General features: G+C 43.0%; 1 protein-coding gene across 3 annotated transcripts in view; it reads right to left on the bottom strand.

The window, feature by feature from the left end:
* Positions 1-27,121, bottom strand: part of ADCYAP1R1 (ADCYAP receptor type I) — a 233,279-nt gene that overhangs the window by 77,589 nt on the left and 128,569 nt on the right. For all 3 annotated transcript variants that reach the window (XM_063452737.1, XM_063452739.1, XM_063452738.1), the window contains exons 4-5: positions 26,221-26,328; positions 25-57 (exon numbers count right to left, since the gene is read on the bottom strand). In XM_063452737.1, coding sequence (XP_063308807.1) covers positions 25-57; positions 26,221-26,328 — 141 coding nt within the window. The remainder of the gene's footprint in view (positions 1-24; positions 58-26,220; positions 26,329-27,121) is intronic.

Raw genomic sequence — 27,121 nt, 5'->3', positions numbered from 1 at the left:
GCTACAAAGTGCAGATCTTCTCACCTAGGTGGGATTGTCTATCCATGAGTTCACCATCTGCAAGAAAACCGAAAGACATACGTTGAAAAATCAGCATCTACAGAAACACATTTTCTTTGAATCTCAATATCAAATGAAAACATTGTTTTGTGATTTAAATTAGGAGTTTGATTCAAATAATAGAGTACACACTTGTAAATAAAACTTGAATTGAATAAAGATCTACACGGCTTGATATTAAAGGTACAATATAAGGAAATGGTTCCACATATAAAACTCTTTTTCACAGTTTTGAAAGAATTATCATCTAGCATTTAAGGGAAGGAATGCCAAATTTACTTTTAATATCTCTCTTCTTAGTGTGTTAAAGAGGATTATTGGACCTTTGCAGATTTTTACATGTTTATAGTCTACATACAAATAAAATATAGTGAACACGGATAGCAAAGTAAATTTTAAAAGTATATTTATTTCTGCACAGGTCATATTTAACAATTTGCATATTAGAACTTTTGATGATGCCCATGCTCAAAAAGTTGTAACATTCCAGATTTCCCAGGTACACCAACCTTTCCTAGACACTTATCACATCTTGATGATGAACAGAACATGAAGACGGTGTTATGTAGAACTTTTAAAGGAACACTAAAGTGTTAGGAGTACAAACATGTAATGTTAATTCTATAATGTTCATCTACATATAGGTGGCCCCACTGTAACGGTTTAAAAGGGGAGATTTACTTACCATTACTCCCTCGCTGTACTGGTCTCATCGCGGTCATTGTGCCTCTTGGCTTAGATCACCAAGACTCAGCAGCCAAGTTTAACTCAGTTTTGGTGGCAGAAGTTCCCCTAGAGGTGCATTTAACTCTTCTATGTTAACATTACAGTTTCCACAAAACGACACACATAAAAATGTAAAAAAAAAAAAAAACATATTGAAATAAAGTGGTCTTGGTGATTTTAGTGGTAGAATGCTTGACAAAAGCCCTTTTAGTGGTCGAAACGTTGCGGTGTCTCACTTGTCCCAATAAACACATTTGAAAATACTTAGCGTGCCTGGATCCTCTTTCTACTAGTGCTACCTACTCCTGGGGCTGGTGCTGGCCCTTGGTTCAGTTTAGCACCCGGATCTTCATGTGATAGGAGTGTGGTTCGTTTTTTCTCTTTTTGCAAATGGGTGATTTTAGTGGTCCTTTAATCAACAGTTTTTCTTCCTAGCTACAGCATACAAATTCTACATAATGCAGTGGAACACTTCTTACAAAGCTAATCATTACAGAGAAATCAAATGTATAAAGGAAAACACGGTTGATCTGGAAACACCAGGTGATACCCAAGGTGGTGCAGATAGTGGCGAACTGCATTTCCACTGCTTGCAAAAGAAAGTGAAATTTCTAATGCACAGATATCTGCATTGTGAATCGTAGGCACCAACATCGATATCCTACACATTATAATAACATGCTGTCTTTGACTGGCAGAGCAAGAGTTAAAACTTGACATGATTATCTCAAATTGCACCAGCAAAAGCTGCCAAGTATAAATAGTTACACACCCTTAGTAATAATTATCACATTAATAGGACAGGTTCGTGCATTCAAGGCCAATTACATTAACAAGCAGTCGTATTCTATCAGTGCTCTAAAATATTAAAAAGGCAGACCAGCAGATCTCCAGGAAGAAATTAGAGAAATAATTTAGTTTCTAAATACATTATTCCTGTTTTATAAGCCATTATATTTTTTACTGAAAATATGTAATAAGAATTGATGTGCATAACATGGTGTCTCACACAGGTCTTGATCCAAGTCAACAGCTTGTTACCTCGACCTATTCTTCCTCACTGTATCATTGTGGCCAGAAGATGAGTCTGAAGCAAGGCCAATGAGAGAAAAAATATTCTCAGCTCTGAATGGAACTCTTACGTTCTAATTAACCACCTGATATCCACTCATATCAAGAACTAAAAGAGATCTCACAGCCAATTTCTGGTCTATGATTACTTTCCATTATGAAATCAGTATGCATGCGCATGATTAGTTCCTGCACTCTATCTTTGGGCCCATGTGCAATCCAAGAAGAATAATTGTAATCAAAACCAAGTATTTCTCGTTTGTTCTCTAACCTTTTGTGTAGAACAGTATCAAATGCCTTAGTAAAATCCAAATAGATCGCATCCAATGACACACTATAAATCATACTTCTACTGAATTCTGCATAGAATACAATTAAGTTAATCTAGTATTATTGGTCTTTCGTGAAAAGGTATAAGAAGGTATGTACTTTTCACGCATGTTTTTTTCTGAGAAGCTAGTAACAGTGTATATACTAATACTTGATCCTATCACCAGCGTCCAGTCCGAGACTTCTTCAGTGAAGCCAAGGACTTGGTCGGAAAAAAGGAGGTTGAAAGGTCGGGCGCCATCTAAACAATTTTCTGTTTAAACCACTGATGACCACTGATATATGCTCTCAGGAAAGGGAGAATTGGCAGTTATAGGCTGCATCCCCAAATAACCCCCAAAAGATCCAATTCAGATGCTCTAGAGAGGCACTGGAAAGGGGAGCTTAAAATTGTTGAACAAGGCAAGAAACAGTGAGAACATGTAATTGTTTAGAATTTCATTAGATTGGGAAACTGAAAAAGATTGGGCGTGATAGATAGTGTTATGACTTGAAACTATTTGATGAATCAAGGGTAGAGTGGGCCTGTAATTGGTCATGAAGCAAGGGAGTATGAAAACATAGAATTTACTGGAGAATCAGGTGAATGGAACCTGGAGATTATAAAGTACAGAAAGCAGCATGAGGATCAAAAATTGGCTTAACTTTATGGACTTGAGCCTTTTTACAGCCAATCTTACTATGTAACTACCGTATATACTCGAGTATAAGCCGACCCGAATATAAGCCGAGGCCCCTAATTTTACCCCAAAAAACTGGGAAAACTTATTGACTCGAGTATAAGACTAGGGTGGGAAATGCAGCAGCTACTGGTAAATTTCTAAATAAAATTAGATCCTAAAAAAATTATATTAACTGAATATTTATTTACAGTGTGTGTATATAATTAATGCAGTGTGTGTGTGTGAGTGCTGTGTGTGTGTATGCAGTGTGTGTGTATGCAGTGTGTGTGTATGCAGTGTGTATGAGTGCAGTGTGTATATAATGAATGGAGTGCAGTGTGTGTGTGTATGAGTGCAGTGTGTGTATAATGAATGCAGTGCAGTGTGTATGCATGAGTGCAGTGTGTGTGCATGAGTGCAGTGTGTGTGCATGAGTGCAGTGTGTGTGCATGAGTGCAGTGTGTGTGCATGAGTGCAGTGTGTGTGTGTATGAGTGCAGTGTGTATGAATGCAGTGTGTGTGTGTATGAATGCAGTGTGTGTGTGTATGAGTGCAGTGTGTGTATGAGTGCAGTGTGTGTATAATGAATGCAGTGCAGTGTGTATATGAGTGCAGTGTGTATGTATGAGTGCAGTGTGTATGTATGAGTGCAGTGTGTATGCAGTGTGTATAATGAATGCAGTGCATGTATATGAGTGCAGTGTGTATATGAGTGCAGTGTGTGTGTGTATGAATGCAGTGTGTATATAATGAATGCAGTGCAGTGTGTGTATGAGTGCAGTGTGTGTGTATGAGTGCAGTGTGTATGCAGTGTGTGTATAATGAATGCAGTGCAGTGTGTGTATATGAGTGCAGTGTGTGTGAGTGCAGTGTGTATGAATGCAGTGTGTTTATAATGAATGCAGTGCAGTGTGTGTATGTGCAGTGTGTGTGTGTATGAGTGCAGAGCATTGGTGGGGGGTGGGCATTTTATTAATTATTATTTAATTATTATTTTAATATTTTTTTTAAATGTTATTTTTTTTTAGGTAACTATTTTTTTTTATTTTATTATTATTTGTATTATTATTTTTATGTTATTATTTTAATTATTTTTTGTTTTATTATTAATATTTGTATTTTTTCGTCCCCCCTCCCTGCTTGTTAGCTGGCCAGGGAGGGGGGCTCTCACTCCCTGGTGGTCCAGTGGATGGGCTGTAGGAGGGGGCTGTCAGGAAGCTGTTACTTACCTTCACCGCAGCTCCTGTCAGCTCCCTTCTCTCTTCTCCGGTGCGTGCAGCTCCCAGGTCAGCTCCCTCTGCAACTCTCGCGGCCGCGCGGAGCGTTGCCACGGTAACCCGTGGCAACGCTCTGACCCCGCGGCTCTCGCGAGAGTTGCAGAGGGAGCTGACCTGGGAGCTGCACGCACCGGAGAAGAGAGAAGGGAGCTGACAGGAGCTGCGGTGAAGGTAAGTAACAGCTTCCTGACAGCCCCCGGTCCTTGTCTGTATTATGGCAATGAAAATTGCCATAATACAGACAACTGACTCGAGTATAAGACGAGTTAGTGTTTTTCAGCACAAAAAATGTGCTGAAAAACTCGTCTTATACTCGAGTATATACGGTATGTAAGTATGAGACCATGTTAGCCTGTATGCAAATGGAGAAGGGGTAAGAAGAGACATTATTGAAAATAATCCTCCAAAAATAAAATAATCAACCATCATACGTATCCTGATCTGGCAACTTCATTGGCCCCTGATATTGCAGTTCACCAGGAAATATTCAAGTGGTCGGGTCACAGCCTGTGGAGGATTGCTATTACAAGTCACCAGTCCAAGAAGTATGTGTCAGGAATGTAGAGAGTCCCAACATGCAAATGTATGATAGCAAAGAAAAAAGCATGCATATCAGTCCTTAGATGTGGCCAGGTGAAATGTGTAAAACAGATATAGAATGGTCAAATAGCAAACCGTGGTCAAAGGAATACAGAAACACAGAATAGCGACAGAATGAAAAAACAAGCCTAGATCAGAACAGGAGAGATCAGCGATCAAGGTACAAGCCAAAGTCAATAACCAGATAATCAAATAACACAGGAAGACACTTTCGGGCAACTAAAAACCCCAACAAGGCATTGAGCTCTGCTAGAAGAGTTCAAAAAGGGCTAGCACCTGACATCATATAAATGGCACCAAAATATCATAGAACGGCAATGCTGGAATGATGCCATGTTTGCGTTATTTTTATACTTTATATTTGATACTATTTGATACTTTATATACAGTTAAAGATAATGCATGCTGCATCATTCTGGTTACTGATGCAATGCACAAGGTCAATATGGAGATGCTGGTTCAATGGTGAACATCTTGCATCATTACTGACGCCTTGAAGGCACAAGGCATTGCTGAACAGTAAGTACTGCTTCAATATTGATGCATGAATGGCGCGCGTCGCTATTGAGATGTCACTGGTTAGGAAGCCCTGTGTCAATATTTATGCAGGAGTGATGCACAGTATTGTTAGGCTAGGTAGAATGACGCTGGTGTGAGAAGGGAACCCTTACAGCATGTTAGCAGCACTGGAGACAATTGTCCCCCTGGTACCCTTGCCAGACCTCCTTGAATGAAATTCAATACATATATATGTAAAAACATATATATAAAATACTATACTTAAAATTGGACTCCTGCAAGATTCCTCAGCTATGCACCCACTGGGAACAGCTTAAAAATAACAATGTTATTTTTATAATGCAATTACGTGTGAGCCTTTTGTAACATTATGAAAAAAAAGTGTATCATAGTCACATCAATATTGTATGAGGCTAAGATTCTGTGCGCTCTACCTCTATCCTATGTTCTTTCATTCCATCTGACAAAATAATATATTCAACACTGAAAGCGAATGAAGAATGGGAAGAGGTGATATCCAACAGCAGGTGCAAAAGAAATGGATCAGCACTGGGATTTGACATTTTTCAGTCTTGTTCTAGACCAGGGAGCCTTTTGCAATGTATTTTTGTTACACTGTCAGAAATCTGCTCGACTATCAATCTTCAGTGTAGAAAGAAATCTGTCACACTTTAGACTGGCGACAATTGGCAAAATATAGAACTGCAGTCCGTGGAGAAATGTATTGGATTTCAACAAAGTATTATAACGATCTGCTCCGATCGTTAGCTGACTCCCTTTCACTTCTTTACATTAACTTGTGAAGCACTGCTCAATATTTTGGTGCTATATAAGGTGATACTAAATATAAATATCATTTTTACTATTGATATATAGAAACGGGATTATCGCATTGTGTACAATTCAGTACCAGTTCACAAGCTGATGTTTTGGCACAGGAAAGTGTTCAAAGGTGATCCACAATTTTATGACAAAAGATTACAAAATCTGAAATTGACACTAGAAAGAAATAAGCTTGTTAGAGAGAATATTATAACATTATACTGGTTTAATACAAACAGCTGCGTATTCACTGCAGTAGCGTCCAGGGTCTAACGTGACTTTTTCCTTGAGAATTATATAAGTAAATATGTAATTAATTATTATAATTATATTAGTTATATAACTGTTCATCTCTGCAGTTAAAATAACATTGTAAGTACTATAACAGCTGAAGTCGTGAGTTGCACCCAGCCGATTCAAGATAAAAAACTGTTTGCTTACTTACAATGGAGAGCCCATAGACACTATTGGCTCCATAACAACTGCAGTGAGCTGTCGTGATTATTGTGCTCGGAGTGTTGCTTTAATGGGAAGACTGGGCCATTAACACCTTTACAACTGCTCTATTGTTTTTAAGAAAATTATTCACATAACATTTTTGAAGCATGTGTATCTAGCTTATAAACACAAGAAAAAAATGGAAATTTGTATATAGAACACGCTTTCATTTTTATTGTGCAAATACATATTTTACATGTATAAGCAAAACATATTTCTTTATAATGATTCTTTAATTGTATTTTTTTTTTAATACCAAATAAGGTATATTTTAAGAGATGCAATAGGTGAATTTTGATTAACAGGACTGTATGGAGGAAAAGGAATCGTCCATTAAGAATTGAGGAAAGGAAATTTTACCTAAAGCGATGACAATGATTCCTTATAATTAGAAGAAAACAGAGATAACACTCACTGCCTAGAGAAACTGTGCTGTCAAAATCTATGCATTCCCTTAAAAGATGCCAGATTTTGATAAATCCAGAAATTAATTGATTTGACATTTTGGACTCAGGAAGGATTTTCACCCCTTTTGAGGCAAAACTGGAAAGTGACTCAATTTGTCAATAATTTTGTTATTTTGTTTTCACATGACACAAAGCAATATACACATTTGATCTAGTCTGTGTCTGTTTTAATCCTAAATTGTTATATTACTATTACGTGATAAATTTTGCAGAAGCTGTATTAGTCTAGTGATGAACACACGGTGTAAATGGAAACAGGTACAACGATTGAATCATATATTATTAGCTTACAGAAAATATGTCCTTTATTAAGATAAAAACTTGATCATAGAAGGACTTAACATTGCATATACAAACTTGTCATTAACTGCCATAGACCATGTGTCCAAGACATGGGGCCACTGGTTCAAAATTATACCAGAGTTGAATTTTGATTATTTTACTATAATTTGTTTGTATATTGATAATAACAAATATTTGTTTCTCAGAAATATACTGACTAACATTGAAGATTTGACGACTGTGCCACAAGCTTACAATCTAAAATGAAAGGAAGCAGGCGAGACTTGTCAGCACAGAGTGTGGAGCAGAGTAAAAATATAAAAATGGGTTTGCTAAATGGTTTATATCAAGGGGCTATTCATTCTGGGACTAGTGGAGTCATTTATAAACGTCTGTGAGTTTTTAGGTAGCATTTGAAGGACAGAGGTAGAGAATCCATGGGAAAGATGTAGAGAGTGGGCAAGAAGAAGGTAGAGAATTAGAAAGACATAAATAATCCGAAAGTGAGCCAGAGATATGGTTTAGGGCAGAACAAGTCTACATAGGGAATCGGATTTTGTAAGAGAGGTGGATAGTCTTGGAGAGAACAAGATCAACAGATTTTACTTATAAGTGAGGGTCATGAAGTGGAGTCAGTGAAGAGAGTTTCAAATTCCAAAGTGGATGAGAGGACAAGAATGAGATGAGATTCATACATGTGCTATCCCATACCTTAAAAAACCCTGTTTAGGAGGGACAGTCCTTATTTTGGACCCAAATCCCATTATCCCTCTTTTCTACCCTAATATTACGTATATGGATTTTCAAGGCATGTTGTGGCGGAACCTACCTCGCCACTGGGCATTGGAGGGGCCTGGCTGCCTGCCTCTTACCTGCTGACTATGGCCCCTGGAAAATTGGTACAGTTAAAGATTTATATTTGGGCATATTGTACTGTATATTGCTGCTACTGGCCCTTTTAACAGCATCTATGGACACATTGGGACTTTTGGGACTACTGTCCCTTTAAGACTGTGAAGCATGTTCTAGTGTGCTGCCTGTAATATTGTATATGTATTCATGTGTTAAGTTTAACCTGGGTGATATGTATGCAGCATTCACCTGATTGTTCGGTAGAATCACTCCATTCATTATATTGAGTGAAACTACCGAACAACCAGACCACCCAGGAATAAGTGTGCCTCCAATTACAGTTTGCAACAATGTTGCAAACGGGTAATTGGCAATCAGTGTAATGTATTCTTTGTCCTCTGGGTGGCCGCCATTCGGGAAACAAACACGTGGCGGCGGCCATCTTAAACTACCGAACAGCGGTGTTTTGCCGTCGAGTGTCTGGAACTAAAATCGGACACTTGACTAGGCAAACACCGCTGAGATACTTCCAGGAATTCGTATAGAAACTACCGAATGACCCGCCGTTCGGTAGAAAGAACCCCACAAACAAGGGAATTCATTCAAACCCTCTCTAGGCTCTATAACACAGGCAATTCGTCTGTTTTCATTCCCTTGTTTGTGACCGACCGCAGGGCCAAAATGCATGGAACTGTTTTCGGATACTTTACCCATGCGGTCGGTCAAATCTTTGGAAACCCATATCTGCCGAACTGTTCATCCGAATGACTTGAATTTTGGATATGTTTCCCCCCTGAATAAGGGCTATCCAGCGATGCTGGATTTAAATGTGTACCCCCTGTTTTTGGGGTGCATCCAGAACTTGGCTGGAAAAGTGTACCGGATAATTGGGTTTAATGTTATCTGAGGGGAGGGGATGTGTGGGCTGAACCATGTATGTGATTGGTTATTTTATGCCTCCCCCTGGGTGTGGCCTGTATGTGGATTATTGTAATAAAAGCCAGGCTGGATGAGCCAGTCCAGAGTTCCTGTTTTACCCTCAAAGTGATGTGTCGTCTCATTATTGGGGGGAAGGATTTATTGCATGCTGTTCCAGTTGACTGCTAGGAGTACAAGCCTATTCGTATGGTTCCTATTCAATGGTCTACAGCATTCATATGCTTGGGAGAATTTAAAAGGTTTCTCGGATTCGGTGATTGTGGTGTCTGCCAGAGTGCTTGGAGTCCTCAGGAAGCACTAGGAGCATCCATTAACGGAGGTACCCAGTCGGGGTGCCAGGTGATCCGTTACACATGTGATTTAAAGGGAAAGGGAAAAGCTCTCTGGCTGTGGCCAGATCATTGGGACACTGAGGGAAAGTTATAAACTATCAAAGAAGGAATGATTGTATAGAAAAGATGTAGGAGGTGAACTCTAGTCACACTGACCCCTAGTGGACTAAAAAGCAAGTGTCATTTTATTTTTTTAGGGTCTCCAGAAGACAATCACACTACCACACTTTACTGTATATTTATATATGTACGACAATTGGTATGCAGAATAAATGGAGAGTTATAAATATTCTATGTATGTTTTTATATTCCTAACACATTCACTTTCCTATATTCTGTTTTATGCACTGAATCACTAGTCTCATGTATTGTGCTTCTGTATTCTTATTTCAGTTACCCTTCTCTGCATCTCTTCATTTTAACACCACATGTTCCCATCTATTCCCTTTTTATTCATTCACTCTATTTTTGCTTTGAGAAAGTGTAATGGCACCCCAGGTATAGAAGGGGTTAAAGCCGTTTAGGAGATATTCCCTTTCCAGATAGGAAGGCAGCTACCGAATACACCAATCCGCCGAACAGGAAAAAACATACAAATTATTTACACTACGAGACGAGGCTCTGTATTGAGGGTCAAGCAGGAATCTGGTTTAATGGGGCTAACTGCCCGGTATTTATGCAGGTCTCCCACCAGGTGGACACTTCCAGAGGGGATCTGGTGGAAAACTGTGACAACTTACTACAATAACCAATCACAGTAATACACATAGTGAAACACTCCCACAGGCACATTGTAAACCCTCCTCTCTATCCTGGAGATAATTTCGAAGTAACTCAATTATCTCCAAGGATAGAGGCTAAACTCCATTTTACAAGCAGGGAGAAAAATGCATAAACATATATAATACTGAAACGAACGAATGAGACATGCATGTTCAACGTATCCCCAGATAGCTTAGATCTGAGCGCACATTATTACCGAATGGCGCTCAGATCACATATATACAGTTCAATCACCATGGAGCCAAAGTATTTCACACAGTCTTTCGGTATACGAATGGGTTCCATGGGATAGCTATCTGGGGAAGCTCTGGTCACATAGCCAAAGTCCCGAATGGCCCGGCGTTCATATAAACAAATGAATACAGGAGAAGGGAGGTCGGCGGCTTCAGCGGTGTTCGTGAAGAATAGTGTCCGTTTTCAGTTTCATAGTTTTAGAGATGAACACTGCTGGCCGTTCGACTGTTAAAGATGGCTGCCGCCACGTGTTCGGCTATACGAACGACGGCCATCCAGTGTTCGACAATTAAGCTGCAGTTAACCGCAGCTTCTGTGAGGTAAATTGCCTGCACACTCTTTAAACAGGTGGTCCGGCCATTCGTATCTTTGTTCGGTAAATTTTATTTACAGAACGCCATAGCAGAAAGGCACGAACAAGTCTTTCTGCAGGGCAGAGGCAACAGTTTAATACAGGGACCATAGTCCTGAGGTAGCAGGCGAGCAACCAGGCTTCTCCAGGACCCAGTGGTGAGGTTAGTTTCGCCACAGAAAGTATACCTTATTTCATTGTGTATGGCTATTTTTTTTTCTTTTACTAATTGTGTGCCCTTCCTTAGAAATGGGAAGTTTTGAGTGCCTCTTTGCTTTGTCCTGTGCCATTTTGGACTTAAATAGAAGCTGAACTATTTGAGCATATTAAGCAGTGTAGCTGGTATGCCCCACTGGGATCAAATGAAGGGAAGTCGGCCTAAAGATGGGAGAAGGGGCAGGAATGGGACAGTAGGCATTGCCGTAGACTGGCCATAGAAGGGCTTTTGGTAGACAAATTGAAAGAATATGATGGGAAGGAGTAATACACGCAGAAAGAATAAATAATAATATTTTACACCAGTAACATGCTAAACCACAGCTTTAAGACTGGACACAGCTGCACTTTAGCAGAAAGTATCAGATGAACACAGTATCGCCTTGTGTTCTTCTGTGGCTAATGCTTGGTTTGTCTACGGATGTAAATGAAATGAGGCTTAGCTGAACACAGTCCCACGGCAGCAATCATGGAAGGTAATGCAATCTGCTGGCCTTTACCATGAGTGATGCTTTATGCTGCGGTTTAACCACTGACTTCCTCTTACTGCAATTTAAAGATGCAATCCAGGAAAGTAGCATTGAGTCTTAAAACTTACTGTACTTATTGATACACCCAACCCAAGACATATTACTGCCTGGCTCCTACGAACAATACCAGCTACACTCCCACATAACTGGCAACTCACTGACACACAATAAATATTGTGATAAAGTGAAGGCAGAGAAGCCATTTAACCCCAGGGTGAGTATATGTAGTTTGTGTTTTGTACAACACAAAGCGTTGTTTAGTTATGGGCCCCTGGGGTGGAGTATTTGGAGAGAAGGGAGGGCCAATGCTCCACTCCACAGTTTAGTGGTTTTCATGGGAGACATAGATCCAGGCCAGGGTTTTTGGACTGTCTCCAGCCCACTGCTCAGCTGGAGATGATCAGCTGTAGCAGTGGGAATAAACCACTCCCTGCTAGGCAGGTAGAGGGGGATTGCTGGCTTCCTCTCCGGAAGCAGGTAGGAGAGAGGGTGTTCTCTCCAGTAAGAGAATCAAGGAGACTAGGCACTGGGAGTGCTGGCTTGAGGCACTGGGAGTGCTGGCTTGGAGCACTAGGAGTGCTGAGAAGAAGCAGTCAAGGCTGGCTTAGAGCACTGGAGTGCTGAGAGCAGACAAAGACTGTAGGTTGGTGAATCCAATATTGTTTTGTTTAGTGTAACCCCTGAGAGATAGGGAACCTGATATTAGTTAGTGCTCAGACGAGCTAGGTTTTTGTTTAAAGGGATTTATATTTTCATTTACTGCTGTCTCCTGTGTGGATTTACAATAAAGTTGCCTGGATTATATAAAAGCCAAAGGACTGTGCATGTTTTTGCCCTAGAGGACCGTGCTATCTACAGACAAGGATCACAATATGGTGGAGAATGCGGGCACAGTAGCACATTGAGGGTCTGTGGGTGTGCCAGTCATCCGTTGGTCTGCTTATTGAGGACTTTTATTTTGTCAGACCTGCTAATCGAAAAAAAAAAAAAAAAAACACTGTACCTTTAAGACTGTTACCTGTGTGGTGCTATAATGGAGGACCTGCTGAAGGCTCTGGTACAGACAACTGCTGTACAACAAGAGGCAACCGCTAAACAACAAGGCACAAACAGTTTCCTGGCTGCACAGGTTAAGAACCTGAGGGACGCTCAGCAGGAGCATAGAGCTGCCCTTACTGAGGATTTGCAGATTGCCCCCTGCAGGGAGCATGGGGACAAGGGACCCCGTAACCAGGCTACTGACATCCTGCATAAGATAACAGAGGCAGTAGAAGAAGTCTTTAGCAAGCTGAAAAGCATGGAGGAAGCAAAGCGTTATGTTGAGAAACACGCAGAAGAGTCAGAAGGCAAGAAGGATATAATTGAGCCTGAAAGTAGTGATAATGTGGAAGAGGGTGAAAAGGCAGCTGGATCCTCCAAGGAACAAAAAGCAAAAGAAAAAAAGGTAGTAATGAGACCAGCAAAACTAAAGGACAAAGCGGAATTGTCAAGAGGCAGTGATGGTGACACTGATGACATGCGCCAAAGTAGGAAAGGTCAGAGGATTCCGAAGGGAGAACAAGACAAACTGATTACTGAAGTTGACAAGTGTTTATATGAAAATCAAAACATTGCAGCTTCACGTGAAAGCCTCAAACTTGCTCTGAGTGACATCACAACAGATGAAGTCTTAGAAAAAGAGTTGGAAACTAAAACATTTTCAAGCTCAGACACTGAATCTTGCATGTTTCAAGAGAAAGCTGGAAAGGCATTTGGAAACAGAAAGGTACTGAGAAATCTTCCCAAGGCAACAAAAGGAGAAAGAAAGACTGTGACTGAGGCCAGCAGTGTCAAGCCGGTTTGTGTAATAAAAACTGAAGCAGAAGCCGCTGATGTACACCCAAGTGAACAAGTTAAAGCCATGAAAAGCAGACTGACTTGGGGAGTCAGAGAAGACAACAGCGAAGGAGCTGAGCTTAATAGAGAGAAGCAAGGCACCCCAGTTGAGTATAACAATGCGGTGCACTGTTTAGTAGCCGAGGCTACCCAAGAATGTCGACCAGCTGTTGGACAGTTTGGCAGCCAAAAGCAAGGCAGAGAAGTAGTGGCAAAACAAAGTCAGAAAAGGAAAGGCAAAGTAGCCGCCTCTGATCTAAGCCAAGAGAGAGCGACAGTTATAGAACCAAACTGTGGGAATAAGATTGGCACGTCCGCACCTAAGCCCAACCAAGTCGAAAGAGACAAAGTAGGTGACATTGGCGTAACAGAATTAAATATTTCAGAGACACCTGGTATTGCTACAAAGCCTTTGAATGATTGTCTGGGAGCCGTAGAACTGGATCTACTGGCAAAGACTACATCTACAATGCCTGGGCGCACTGAATACCTGGAACAGCTGCCAGATTCTGGAAAAACCATAATGGAATTAAAGGCGGGGCTTGGACTGCCTGACCGGCTGTTTGATACCGGGGCTGTCATGACCCAACGAGGGGCCATGACTGCGTCCCTGGACACCCCCGAGGGAGCAGGGAGACCGCCAGACAGCCCAGAAGACAGCATTGCTGACATTGGGAGGTGGCCACTCAAGGCCGAGCAAGCAGAACTGATGGAGGGTATTGTGGAGCCCTTCATGGAGGGACTTGTTCCAGTGAAGGATGAGCTGGTGACAGAAGAGCTTGAGCACCTGGAAAATTCAGCTTTTGAAAGTAACTTGGACGAGTTAAAGGTGGTGTTCAAACCCAAAATGGATCCAAGACAACTGTCGGTGATGCTGATGTTAGCGCAGAGTAACCCTCAGTTATTTGCTTTGAATGGAACAAAAGCCAACATATATAAGGAGCTTAATCGTATCGAACGCTACAATAAACTGCAAGAGTCCAGTGAAGACCAGCTACTGAGTAATAACCGTGCACTCTGGGAAGAATGGCTTCACAAGTACAGCACTCGGTTGTCAAAAGACCAAGCAACTACTGGGGATAATGATACATTTGTGGCTGAACGTGTGAAAATAATGGACTCTAACAATCCGGCATTTGTGCTCAGAAATTATATTGCTCAAAACGCAATTGATGCAGCTGAGAAGGGAGATTTCAGCGAGGTACAGCGGGTATTGAGAATGTTGGAAAATCCATACGATGTAGAAGTCTCTTTCCAACAATCACCTGATGAGGCAGGCGATGAAGATGATGAGCTTGAAGAAGAAGCTGACTGGATATATAGAAATACTTTTGCAACACCAACAATATCTCAACAGAAAAGCACGGACTACCTGGAACGTGGACAAGTTGGAGCCACCTTCAGCAGGAAGGGTCCAAGCACTATACAGAAGATCAGAGAGGCCCTAAATTTCATGAGGAATCAGCATTTTGGGGTCCCCTTTATTGCATTCTACAGAAAAGAATATGTGGAACCAGAACTTAACATTAATGACTTGTGGCTTGTGTGGCAGTGGGATGAAAAGTGGACCCAGCTGAAGATTCGAAAGCAGAGTCTTATCCGCCATTTCCAGAAGATGCAGGCTTACCAATATGACCAAATATCTGCAGACCCTGACAAGCCTTTAGCTGATAGAAAGAGGCTAATTACACACCAAGCCTTTGTAAAGTTTGCGCTTGAAAGTTACTCCGACGTTGAGAGATTATCAAATCAGAAGCTGCGGATGTGGAAGCAGATGATGATGATGATTGAGCGGAACTTGGCTGCTAAGGAGCCACACCGTATTGAACTTCAGCCTAGATCCGCTAACAACCATATTAGCGGGGAAACTGGAAAGAAAGGAGAAAACCTGATCCTGAGCCTGGGACAATATAAATATGATGGTAGAGTGTACCCAAAAGTCCCATTATGGCTACGAGACCAGACTGAGAAAAAGCTCAGATGCTTCAACTGCCACCTGCAAGGACATATTACATATAACAGTCCTGAGAGTGAAGAGACAATACAATGTGACATAGTATTAAGGGATCTGCATAGGATTGTATTGACCTGCTTAAAGATGTGTATGGCGACTGGTGGTGATGTTACAGCACAGTTAAAAGTGGTGATGGTGGAAGGGAATTGTGCACAAGCACTAATTGATTCAGGGAGCGAGGCTACTTTGAAAAGTGTTCTGCTTCAGCCAGAGAAATGTGATATAAGACAAATGTTTAATATTGTATGTACACATGGTGACACCCGCACATACCCCAAGGCAGAGGTAGAGTTTGTCACTGAGGTTGTAAATGTTAAATGCCCTGTAGTACATTCAGCTCAAACGCAAGAGCGTATAAGTAAGGCCAGGTATCTGAGTACCTTGGACCTGGTCATAAGGTATTGGCAGGTTCCCCTGACAGAGAAAGCAAAGGTAAGGACAGCGCTTTCTACTACCGAGGGATTATTAGAACATAAAGTATGGCCATTCAGGTTGCGTGGTGCACCGGCCCTATTGTTGCATATGGTGAAAAGGATTCTTTGGCACCACAGAGAGTATGCAGCTGCCCACCTTGGTGATGTGGTGATTCACGTGGTGGACTGGGTAGCACACCTGATGAAGGTCCAGTTAGTTGTGAGTAATGTAAGGGCTGACGGTTTGACCGCTAACACTGCTAAGCGTTATCTGGGATTTGAGGTAGCTAACTATTTTGGTTATCCACTTGGGCGGAGGTTCCTTAAACTACAAGGGGGCAAGGTAGCAGCCATCTACAATAGGCCACTTCCTGTAACTGAGGAGCAAGTCAGGGCTGGTACAGCCCTAGGTGACGTGAATGTTCACGGTTTGTGTTTTAAGGCCGCTCGACCCGATGGGTCTGAGCTGGGGGGGAGGATATGTGATAAAGTGAAGGCAGAGAAGCCATTTAACCCCAGGGGGAGTATATGTAGTTTGTGTTTTGTACAACACAAAGCGTTGTTTAGTTATGGGCCCCTGGGGTGGAGTATTTGGAGAGAAGGGAGGGCCAATGCTCCACTCCACAGTTTAGTGGTTTTCATGGGAGACATAGATCCAGGCCAGGGTTTTTGGACTGTCTCCAGCCCACTGCTCAGCTGGAGATGATCAGCTGTAGCAGTGGGAATAAACCACTCCCTGCTAGGCAGGTAGAGGGGGATTGCTGGCTTCCTCTCCGGAAGCAGGTAGGAGAGAGGGTGTTCTCTCCAGTAAGAGAATCAAGGAGACTAGGCACTGGGAGTGCTGGCTTGAGGCACTGGGAGTGCTGGCTTGGAGCACTAGGAGTGCTGAGAAGAAGCAGTCAAGGCTGGCTTAGAGCACTGGAGTGCTGAGAGCAGACAAAGACTGTAGGTTGGTGAATCCAATATTGTTTTGTTTAGTGTAACCCCTGAGAGATAGGGAACCTGATATTAGTTAGTGCTCAGACGAGCTAGGTTTTTGTTTAAAGGGATTTATATTTTCATTTACTGCTGTCTCCTGTGTGGATTTACAATAAAGTTGCCTGGATTATATAAAAGCCAAAGGACTGTGCATGTTTTTGCCCTAGAGGACCGTGCTATCTACAGACAAGGATCACAATATGTTAAATAATATTCAGTTTAAATCACTTGATCTCTGTGTGGATCTGTCCAACAATCAGTATCAGTTCTGCTCTAGAAATCAGTGTTTTCAGAAGAGTTTTGTTTTTTACAGCCTGTGATAGGGTGTGGACGGATAATGACGCATGTTTGATGGACTACCAATTTTGTTAATGAAAGTGTTGTCACAAGATCTGACTCCCTCTGGAAGATCTGCAGTACGCTCAAAAATAAAACATAAAGAGAAAAGTACATTGTTCACCAAACTGACACTTGGGAATTGGGAATTATTTTAAATTTCAAATGTCCAGCATAGCTAAATTTTAAAATATCTAACCAACGCTCGACTATTTCTTGTTTAACATTTGAATTTCCCATTTAAGTGAAAAACCTTAAACAATGAGAATAAATAAGAAAAACAAATCAAAGGTCAGAGATTAAAAAAAAGACACAGTATTGTATTCTTTTGGATGCAGCGAATGCACGAGAATATTCACCCATTCTGCTAAAGATTTCTGTGAAACTTTTAGTTTTATAAAATATTGAAAGTTAAAGGGTTTCTAATAATCTGTAAGTAAAGGATGCAGCAAAAAGCATATGATGAGGTATAATAAAACACAAGGAAATGAAATCAAATAAATTATGAATTGAAATCACTGTTACTTTGTTTTTCTTCATAATAATTCAAATGTTGTATTTTATTCTCGATACAGGCATAGGCAACCTTCGGCCTGATGTATAGGACTACACCTGCTCACCTGCCATGATGCTTTGTCAGCATTATGTGTGTAAGAGTATTAGGGGGGAATGTCGTTCACAACATCTGGAGTGCCGAAGGTTGCCTATCCGTGTTCTAGAAAATCATTAATTACATTCATGTTTCTTCTTCAATGCTGTACTCTTCAACAGTCACTAGAGGGCAATGATGTAGCACTTTGTAATGAGACTTATGTCAGACTGAGTCACAGTTGAGTCATTGCTGAATATTGTAGACATTTATTTGTCATTCTAACCCTTCGAGGCCCAGAGTAATGAGCAATCAATGACCCCACAGTATTTATACTCACATCTCTGAGGCTACACGGGAAGAATTTTGATTTCATTGGATATTGTTGTTATTGAGAAGTTCTGATGGGTTTATAGAATAGATGCGAATGCTGCGTACAATCACAGAATTACACTTTCTCAGTAAATACAAAATGTTTTGAAACACAGTAAAGAGTAGGAGATAGCAGAATGGTCAAGTGAAGGATGGAGCAGCTATAACTATGGTGCAGTTAGTATAAGAGGTACTTGGTCCTGCGAGAGTAGGCCTGAAGCGAGGTAGGTAGGTAGCTGGGACTATGGCAGTAAGTCCGTGTTAAGGGGAAAGCTGCCTAGTGGTCATTTGTCCAAATGTGCAGCTTTGTACCTGTGTATCCCTAGCTGCCCGAATTGAGTTTCCTAAAAGGCACAGTCAGGAAATGTTTGCACTGTGTACTTTCTCATTACCCATGCTAAAAATTGTAACATCACACATATTAAAAAGGAACATTTCCCCTTTAAGTTTATCCATGTCTAAACCTTACTATGCAGGCACGCATCGCTAACCAACCCACAGTAAGAGATTCAAATGAGAGTGGAATTATGAATCTCTCAGCTGCAGCTCTGAAAAGAAACATGCACAAAACATGTAAACATTTATAACATTCTTTTAAAATGTAGGCAACTTAAATAAATTTTCCTTTTATGATGGTTGAAGTAAAAGCCATCAAGAGCCTGTGCAATCATACAGCCATTGCCACGTGCACTCTAGATAAAAACCTTGGTATATATTAACTAGTGATGTCCCGGACGGTTCGCTGGCGAATAGTTCCCGGCGAACATAGCTTGTTCGCGTACGCGGCGGTGGGCGAACATAAGCGGTGTTCGGTCCGCCCCCTATTCGTCATCATTGAGTAAACTTTGACCCTGTACCTCACATTCAGCAGACACATTCCAGCCAATCAGCAGCAGACCCTCCCTTCTAGACCCTCCCACCTCCTAAACAGCATCCATTAAGATTCATTCGGAAGCTGCATTCATTTTTTTTTCCAATTTATTCTTATATATATATTTTTATTTTTCAGTGCATATAAATGTTACAAGCAGATACTCCCCCCAGACACTCTGTGTTACTGCAGATACTCCCCCCAGACACTCTGTGTTACTGCAGATACTCCCCCCAGACACTCTGTGTTACTGCAGATACTCCCCCCAGACACTCTGTGTTACTGCAGATACTCCCTCCAGACACTCTGTGTTACTGCAGATACTCCCTCCAGACACTCTGTGTTACTGCAAATACTCCCTCCAGACACTCTGTATTACTGCAGATACTCCCCCCAGACACTCTGTGTTACTGCAGATACTCCCTCCAGACACTCTGTTACTGCAGATACTCCCTCCAGACACTCTGTGTTACTGCAGATACTCCCCCCAGACAATCTGTTACTGCAGATACTCCCTCCAGACACTCTGTGTTACTGCAGATACTCCCCCAAGACACTCTGTGGTACTGCAGATACTCCCTCCAGACACTCTGTGTTACTGCAGATACTCCCCCCAGACAATCTGTTACTGCAGATACTCCCTCCAGACACTCTGTGTTACTGCAGATACTCCCCCAAGACACTCTGTGTTACTGCAGATACTCCCTCCAGACACTCTGTGTTACTGCAGATACTCCCTCCAGACACTCTGTGTTACTGCAGATACTCCCCCCAGACACTCTGTGTTACTGCAGATACTCCCCCTAGACACTCTGTGTTACTGCAGATACTCCCCCCCAGACACTCTGTGTTACTGCAGATACTCCCTCCAGACACTCTGTGTTACTGCAGATACTCCCTCCAGACACTCTGTGCTACTGCAGATACTCCCTCCAGACACTCTGTGTTACTGCAGATACTCCCCCCAGACACTCTGTGTTACTGCAGATACTCCCCCCAGACACTCTGTGTTACTGCAGATACTCCCCCCAGACACTCTGTGTTACTGCAGATACTCCCCCCAGACACTCTGTGTTACTGCAGATACTCCCTCCAAACACTCTGTGTTACTGCAGATATTCCCCACAGACACTGACACAGAGCAGAATAGGGACTGTTCCTCCTACATAGGGTCACTTGGCAGATATGGATTGACACCTATCCTAAGGATCACTGATACACACTGACACAGAGCAGAATAAGGACTGTTCCCCCTACATAGGGTCACTTGGCAGATATGGATTGACACCTGTCCTCAGGGACCCTGATACACACTGGGGGGGGGACCTACTGACCTCCCCCCCGCCCCCACCCCTGCGCGGTGGGTGGGGGCCATAAAAATAATGAGGGGGGACCTACTGTCCTCCCCCCAGCTCCCACCCCTGCGCGGTGGGTGGAGGCCATAAATCACAATGGGGGGGACCTACTGTCCTCCCCCTGCCCCACCCCTGCGCGGTGGGTGGGTGGGGGCCATAAAAATAATGAGGGGGGGACCTACTGTCCTCCCCCCGGCCTCCACCCCTGCGTGGTGGGAGGGGGCCATAAATCACAATGGGGGGACCTACTGTCCTCCCCCCGCCCCACCCCTGCGCGGGGGTGGGGGCCATAAAAACAATGAGGGGGGGGACCTACTGTCCTCCCCCCCGGCCCCCACCCCTATGCGGTGGGTGGGGGCCATAAATCACAATGGGGGGACCTACTGTCCTCCCCCAAGGCCCCCACCCCTGCCTCGTGGGTGGGGGCCATGAAAATAATAAGGGGGGACCTACTGTCCTCCCCCCCTGGCCCCCACCCCTGCGCGGTGGGTGGGGGCCATAAAATAATGAGGAGGGGGACCTACTGTCCTCCCCCCTGGCCCCCACCCCTGAGCAGTGGGTGGGGGCCCTAAAAAAAAATCCCCTCCACAAGCCCACAAATCAGAGTGCTCTGTGTCATTTTACACAGCGTGGGAAACTTCTTTAGAATACTCCCACGCTGTGTAAAATGACAAAGAGCACTCTGATTGGCTTAAACCAGCCAATCAGAGTGTTCTTAGCCTAATTGCAGGGCGTGGCAAGGCTTTAAAAGCCTTCCCCCGCCCTGCAGAGCTCAGTCTGCGCGGAGCCCTCTATGGGTGAAGATGGATTATTATTTTTTGCGCTCGTTTTTTTTTTTTTTTTAAATTGCGTCGGTTCTTATGGCTTTTTATTTGGCCTTTATTGGGGCTGAAAAAAGAAGATTTTAGAAAGAAGAAGACGTCAAATGGTAAGTTGAATTTTTCTTTACAGGTTAGTTATTTTATTCCCCCCTCACTATTTTTTAGGGTGAGGGAGGTAGGTAGGGGGTAACTTCTTTTGGGGTGGGGGGGGTGGGTGACTAGGGGCTAGGGGACCCCTAGTCACCTTTGATGGGGGGGGTTATTTAGGGCCCCCACCCACCACTCAGGGGTGGAAGCTGAGGAGGGACAGTAGGTCCCCCCCTTATTGTTTTTTTTAGGGCCCCAACCCACCGCTCAGGGGTGGGGCCAGGGGGGGAGGACAGTTATTTTCATTATTTTTATGGCCCCCACCCACTGCGCAGAGGTGGGGGCCGGGGGAGGACAGTAGGTCCCCCCCTCATTATTTTCATGGCCCCCACCCCCCGCGCAGGGGTGGGGGCGGGGGGAGGACAGTAGGTCCCCCCATTGTGATTTATGGCCCCCACCGCGTAGGGGTGGGGGCCAGGGAGTAGGACAGTAGGTCCCCCCTTCATTATTTTTATGGCCCCCACCCACCGCACAGGGGTGGGGGCCAGGGGGGGAGGACAGTAGGTCCCCCCTCATTATTTTTATGGCCCCCACCCACCGCGCAGGGGTGGGGGCGGGGGGAGGACAGTAACCCCCCCCCCAGTGTGTATCAGGGTCTCTGAGGACAGGTGTCAATCCATATCTGCTAAGTGACCCTATGTAGGGGAACAGTCCCTATTCTGCTCTGTGTCTGTGTGTATCAGGGTTCCTTTGGATAGGTGTCAATCCATATCTGCCAAGTGACCCTATGTAGGGGGAACAGTCCCTATTCTGCTCTGTGTCAGTGTGTATCAGGGATCCTTAGGATAGGTTTCAATCCATATCTGCCAAGTGACCCTATGTAGGGGAACAGTCCCTATTCTGCTCTGTGTCAGTGTGTATCAGGGTCTCTGAGGACAGGTGTCAATCCATATGTCAAGGTGTCAATATGTCATATGTCAGGTGTCAATCCATATCCATTGTGATTTAGGAATGTTAGGTGATTTCTGCCCTTTATGTATTAAAACCAGACTCTGCATCAACTGTGTAATTTTCCATGGGAGTTTTGCCATGGATCCCCCTCCGGCATGCCACAGTCCAGGTGTTAGTCCCCTTGAAACAACTTTTTCCATCACTATTGTGGCCAGAAAGAGTCCCTGTGGGTTTTAAAATTCACCTGCCCATTGAAGTCTATGGCGGTTCGCCCGGTTTGCCTGTTCGCGAACGTTTGCGGAAGTTCGCGTTCGCCGTTTGCGAACGGAAAATTTTATGTTCGTGACGTCACTAATATTAACATTACACCAAAAATGTGAACATGGGAATATTCTGCGAAATTCTCATTGAGATCTATGGGAAAGCCGGGATTGTCTGAGATTTCTTGGCCATTTCCTTGTACAGGGTCAGGCACTCCAGGCATTGTGGACTACATGTCCCCTGATGCTTCATCAGATTTATTGGCTGTAAGAGAATTATAGGAGAAGTAGTCCACGTTATCTGGAGTACCAATGCCTATCCTTGTCTTTCAAGGCAGGACTGCAGAAGGGGGGCAGGTTCTAGAGGTTATCAACTTCTTTTAGGTTCTTCTATCAAACAATTATAGTTCATCATCTATTCCTCCTCTTTCAGAAATATGTACTAATAAGAACATGAAAATATGTGCCGTCACTAAGTAACCCTTTATTATTTAGGTCTCGATTTCCAAATGATTCCTTACAGTTATCATTTCCAAATGATTTATCTACAAAAAAAATCTCATCGACTTTAATGGTGATATCAGGAGATAAATCATTCGGAAGTTATTTCTAACAGTATTGAAGTATTTGGAAGGCTTATGAAATTGAGGCCTTAGTATAATAAAATGATTATCATTATTAAATAAAATAAAAAAATTAGACGAAGATATTTTGATGTAAAAACATGCCGTTTTAGTGTTCCTTTAAATGTATGATGCTAGCATAGCAAGCTTAGTAATTAAAGAGCATTCCTCCTTAATTAGACAAATAATGAAAGATGTGAAAAAAGGCTTGGCACACAGAGAACATCTATGTTGTAGCCATGACAACCAAGAAGCTATTAAACATCTACAGAAAATATCACACAAAAAATAGACCTCAGTTGGTGTTTGTTTTGTGTTCATGTTACCCTGGAAGCATCTCAAAGCTTAAAATGTGTTTAAAGGAGTGTATAGCAAGATAACGGAGTCCATGACGGCAGGTGTTATTTTTCCAGATGGTAATTCAATGTTAAGGGAGGTTGTGTGACATGGAGGATATGGTCAAAATGTTTTCAAGCCGATTGACAGAAAACAGGAATTTCTCTGGTATCCAGAACAGTAGGCTGATAAGGTTATGATGTATGCAGAGGCATCCCTAGGTCACCTGGGGCAAAAATGTATGCATGCTGCTTTTAACATCCTATCGATAAGGAAATTACACACACAAGCATTCACATTTATATAAGCACATACTGACACACACGCTCACACACATTCACATTTATAAATATACATATAAAAACGTTCATACACGGGGGGGCGTGGCTAGCAGAGCAGCACACTGGACATGTTTATGTGGAGCTCCTGCTTCACTAATCTAAAATTGACCCAAAAGCAACAAAAACGCTGACCCGAGACCCAAAAACCAAGCAGCAACAAGCACTAGAGAGAGAGAGAGAGCACTACAGAGAGATGGGGGAAAAAAAAACAAGAAAACCGCCCGCCTAGAGAGCCCCCACCAGCCTGACATTAGGCGATCCTTTGAAAGGCCGCAACAAGCTCCACAGGCCAAAATGGCGCCGAGTAGGCCCCGAAGCGACAGCGAGTCTGACTCGTCCGTGGAGAGGGAGAAACCCCAGACCACAACCCCGATAACCGCGTTATATGGGTCGGAGACGTCAGACTCGGACGACTCACCTTCAACAAAAGGTGATATCAAGAAGCTCCTCCTAGATCTCCGGGAGATGTGGAAATCAGACCTGGCCGGTGTGAAGACGGAGGTTACTGGCATGAAGGGGCGCCTGGATGCAATAGAAACGCGAGAGGGTAAAAGAGACGACTCGCTGACAGTTACCAGAAGGCAAGTGGAAGCTCTGACACTCCAACTACAGGGGCTCACGCGCTCGGTTACGGCGATGGAAACACGCCACCGCAAACGTCCGCATACGCGGAGCCCCTGAAGACATAGGCCCAGAGGCCTTACTGGACTACACAAACAAAGTGGCAATGACAATGGGGGCGAAAACGGACGGGGACACAAGGCCAATAATGGCTGCATTCAGAATCCGGAAATCCCCGACCGCCCCAGCGAATGCCTCGAGAGACATTATAGCTATTACCCAAAATGTCACAGTTAAAGCGGCGCTGATGGCCTACTCCAGGAAAAACCCCACCCAGGGCCGGCGCTACCTGTAAGGCGACCTAGGCAGCCGCCTAGGGCGCAACTTAGCAGGGGGCGCCGGATCCCTGTGCCCAGTGTGGCTCCTCATGCTGCGCCGCCTGAGGCTTGTAAAAGCGCTGCTGCATGGAGGGCGGCCGGGTTTGAGTGACCGGCAGGAGGGAAGCGCAGAGCGCTCCCTCCTACCGGTCTCTCCATGTAGCGTGGCCGGGCGGCGCGGAACGCGGGACAGGAACCTCTCTTTCCTGTACCCGGCCGCCAGCGGAATGACAGGAAGTGCTCACTATGGGGTGGGAGTTTTTTGTGCGAGAGGCATAGGCTACCCTCCCTCTGGTATTAGGGACCACTACCCTGGCCCACAAGGTTATCACCTGCGGGTAATAATTTCCTTTATGTTATCATTTCCTTTTTGTGATTTTACTGTGAGCGTGCCCTACAGCACTACTTGATCCTTTAAGCTATTTTCGTTAACATGTATATTCTTAAGTCCAAATCATCCTAAAATACTGCCCTCACCTTATCCAGGTAGCGCAATGTCAGTGCCATACCCAGCAGGTAGGCTTTGTAAACCCATTATACCTGCTGCAATATTATCATAAGATTTGAGCTGGCCTACACTGGACCAAGCCATAGCCTACACATGTATAGGAGTTAAGCCGGTAACCCGCCTAGCATGCACTAAAAGAATGGGACGGACTGAGCCTGCTCGTATATAAACGTTAAACGACATGATTGCCACTGTTATGTTGAATGTTGCCTGCTACTAACTAACACTACTTTCTGTACTTTCTGTACTGAGCGCTTACTGCGTAAGCTAACATGTCGTCTTCTATATATCTTCACCATATTGTTTCTTAAGCTTTCGTCAACAAGACAAAAAAAGTGCTAATAATGTTTGCCATGATACTGTATAAAATGTATTATCACACCGGCTTGTACCAGCTATCGTGGCGTTACAAGCGTGTCTGTTAAATCTAAGCACTGTAAAAATAAAGAATTAAAAAAAAAAAACGCCCAGTAGGCAGATGCCTATTCTAGGGAGAGAGGGAGCACTACTCTGCCTCCAGCCATTCAGGACAGAACTTCCCCACCACCCACTGGTTAGAACACCGCAGGGTGGATGGAGTATGCTTTTAATATATGTGGATCAGAGATCGATTTAAACAAAAAGTTACCAAAACATGTCATCTTCAGCTTTGTGTCAATTTTGACTTCGGCATCAAAAAAACTATTTTGAGCTATTCTAGGATACTACATAAATTCATGTAACCTATGTTCATCACAAACACCAATTACTATTCTCCCATGAGCCCCGTTGTCATACTAAGAGGTTTATATATTAAAATATAGATGTCGCAAGCAGGTCATTTGTAAAAAGAACAAAAAATCTCCAAAACGAATGTTAGAATATATGTAGACCTACATGGAATGTTTTAGTTAATGTACAACAACAATATAAATTAAAGGGCAAACCTCCGAATGACATTATAATGCATAAATTCATCCTTGCATGACAGCTATTTTCACAGACAAAGTGGGGTACTTACCATCTTCAGAACCTATCATATTGAACAATTCAGGGCAGCGAATAAAAGCTACTTTTCCCACCACGGCAGGCATCCAACAGGTTATGTTATCCCACATTCCTGGGCAACCTGAAAAAGGGAAAATATATCATCAATATATCATACATAGCCGAAAAGAGACTTGCGTCAATCAAGTTTAGCCTTTTTTCACGTCTGTTTTTGCTGTTAATGCAAAATAAGGAAAAAAAAAAAGTCTGAAGCGCTTCCAAATTTGCAACAAACTAGGAAAAAAATTCCTTCTTGACCCCAAAATGGCAGTCTGATATATCCTTGGATCAAGAAGCTATTATCCCACTAATTAGAAATGATATCCCTGTATATTATGTTTCTGCAAGTATTTATCCAATTGCTGTTTAACTATCTGTATGGGCTCTGATAAAACCACATCCTTATTTTATTACTGTAAAAAAACTTTGCCTTAAACTAAATCTCCTTTCTTCCAGTCTAAATGCGTGACCTTGCGTCCTATGTAAAGCCCTCTTTATCGCTTAGCATTGTCAAACTACTCTGCGTGTACAAATAAATTATGATAAGTCAACCAATCATACTATAAATTAGTTTTAAAGGAGCACTCTAACACACCATAATCACTGAATATTATTGTATATTTTACAGTGGAAAGAATCCGGGTGCGGTGCATCTACCTGTTTGTGACAAATAGTTTTGGAGCTCTGTTACAAAAGCTGGCGCTGATTCAGAAACTGAAACCCAAGCTCTCTGTTTGGCGAATGGGAAGTGAACTTGTGTATTAGTTGTCCCACTTTGGATTTGCTAGTTTGTACCAGTAATAGTTCACCATGGTGCTGCCGATGACTTTAATCTATATATGTATATATACAGGCCGGCTGAGTATCCCCTTTCT

The sequence above is a fragment of the Pelobates fuscus genome, chromosome 4 (genome assembly GCF_036172605.1).
Source record: "Pelobates fuscus isolate aPelFus1 chromosome 4, aPelFus1.pri, whole genome shotgun sequence".
Classification (NCBI taxonomy): domain Eukaryota; kingdom Metazoa; phylum Chordata; class Amphibia; order Anura; family Pelobatidae; genus Pelobates; species Pelobates fuscus.
The sequence above is the reverse complement of the archived record's forward strand: the minus strand, read 5'-3'. Positions and strand labels throughout refer to the sequence as shown.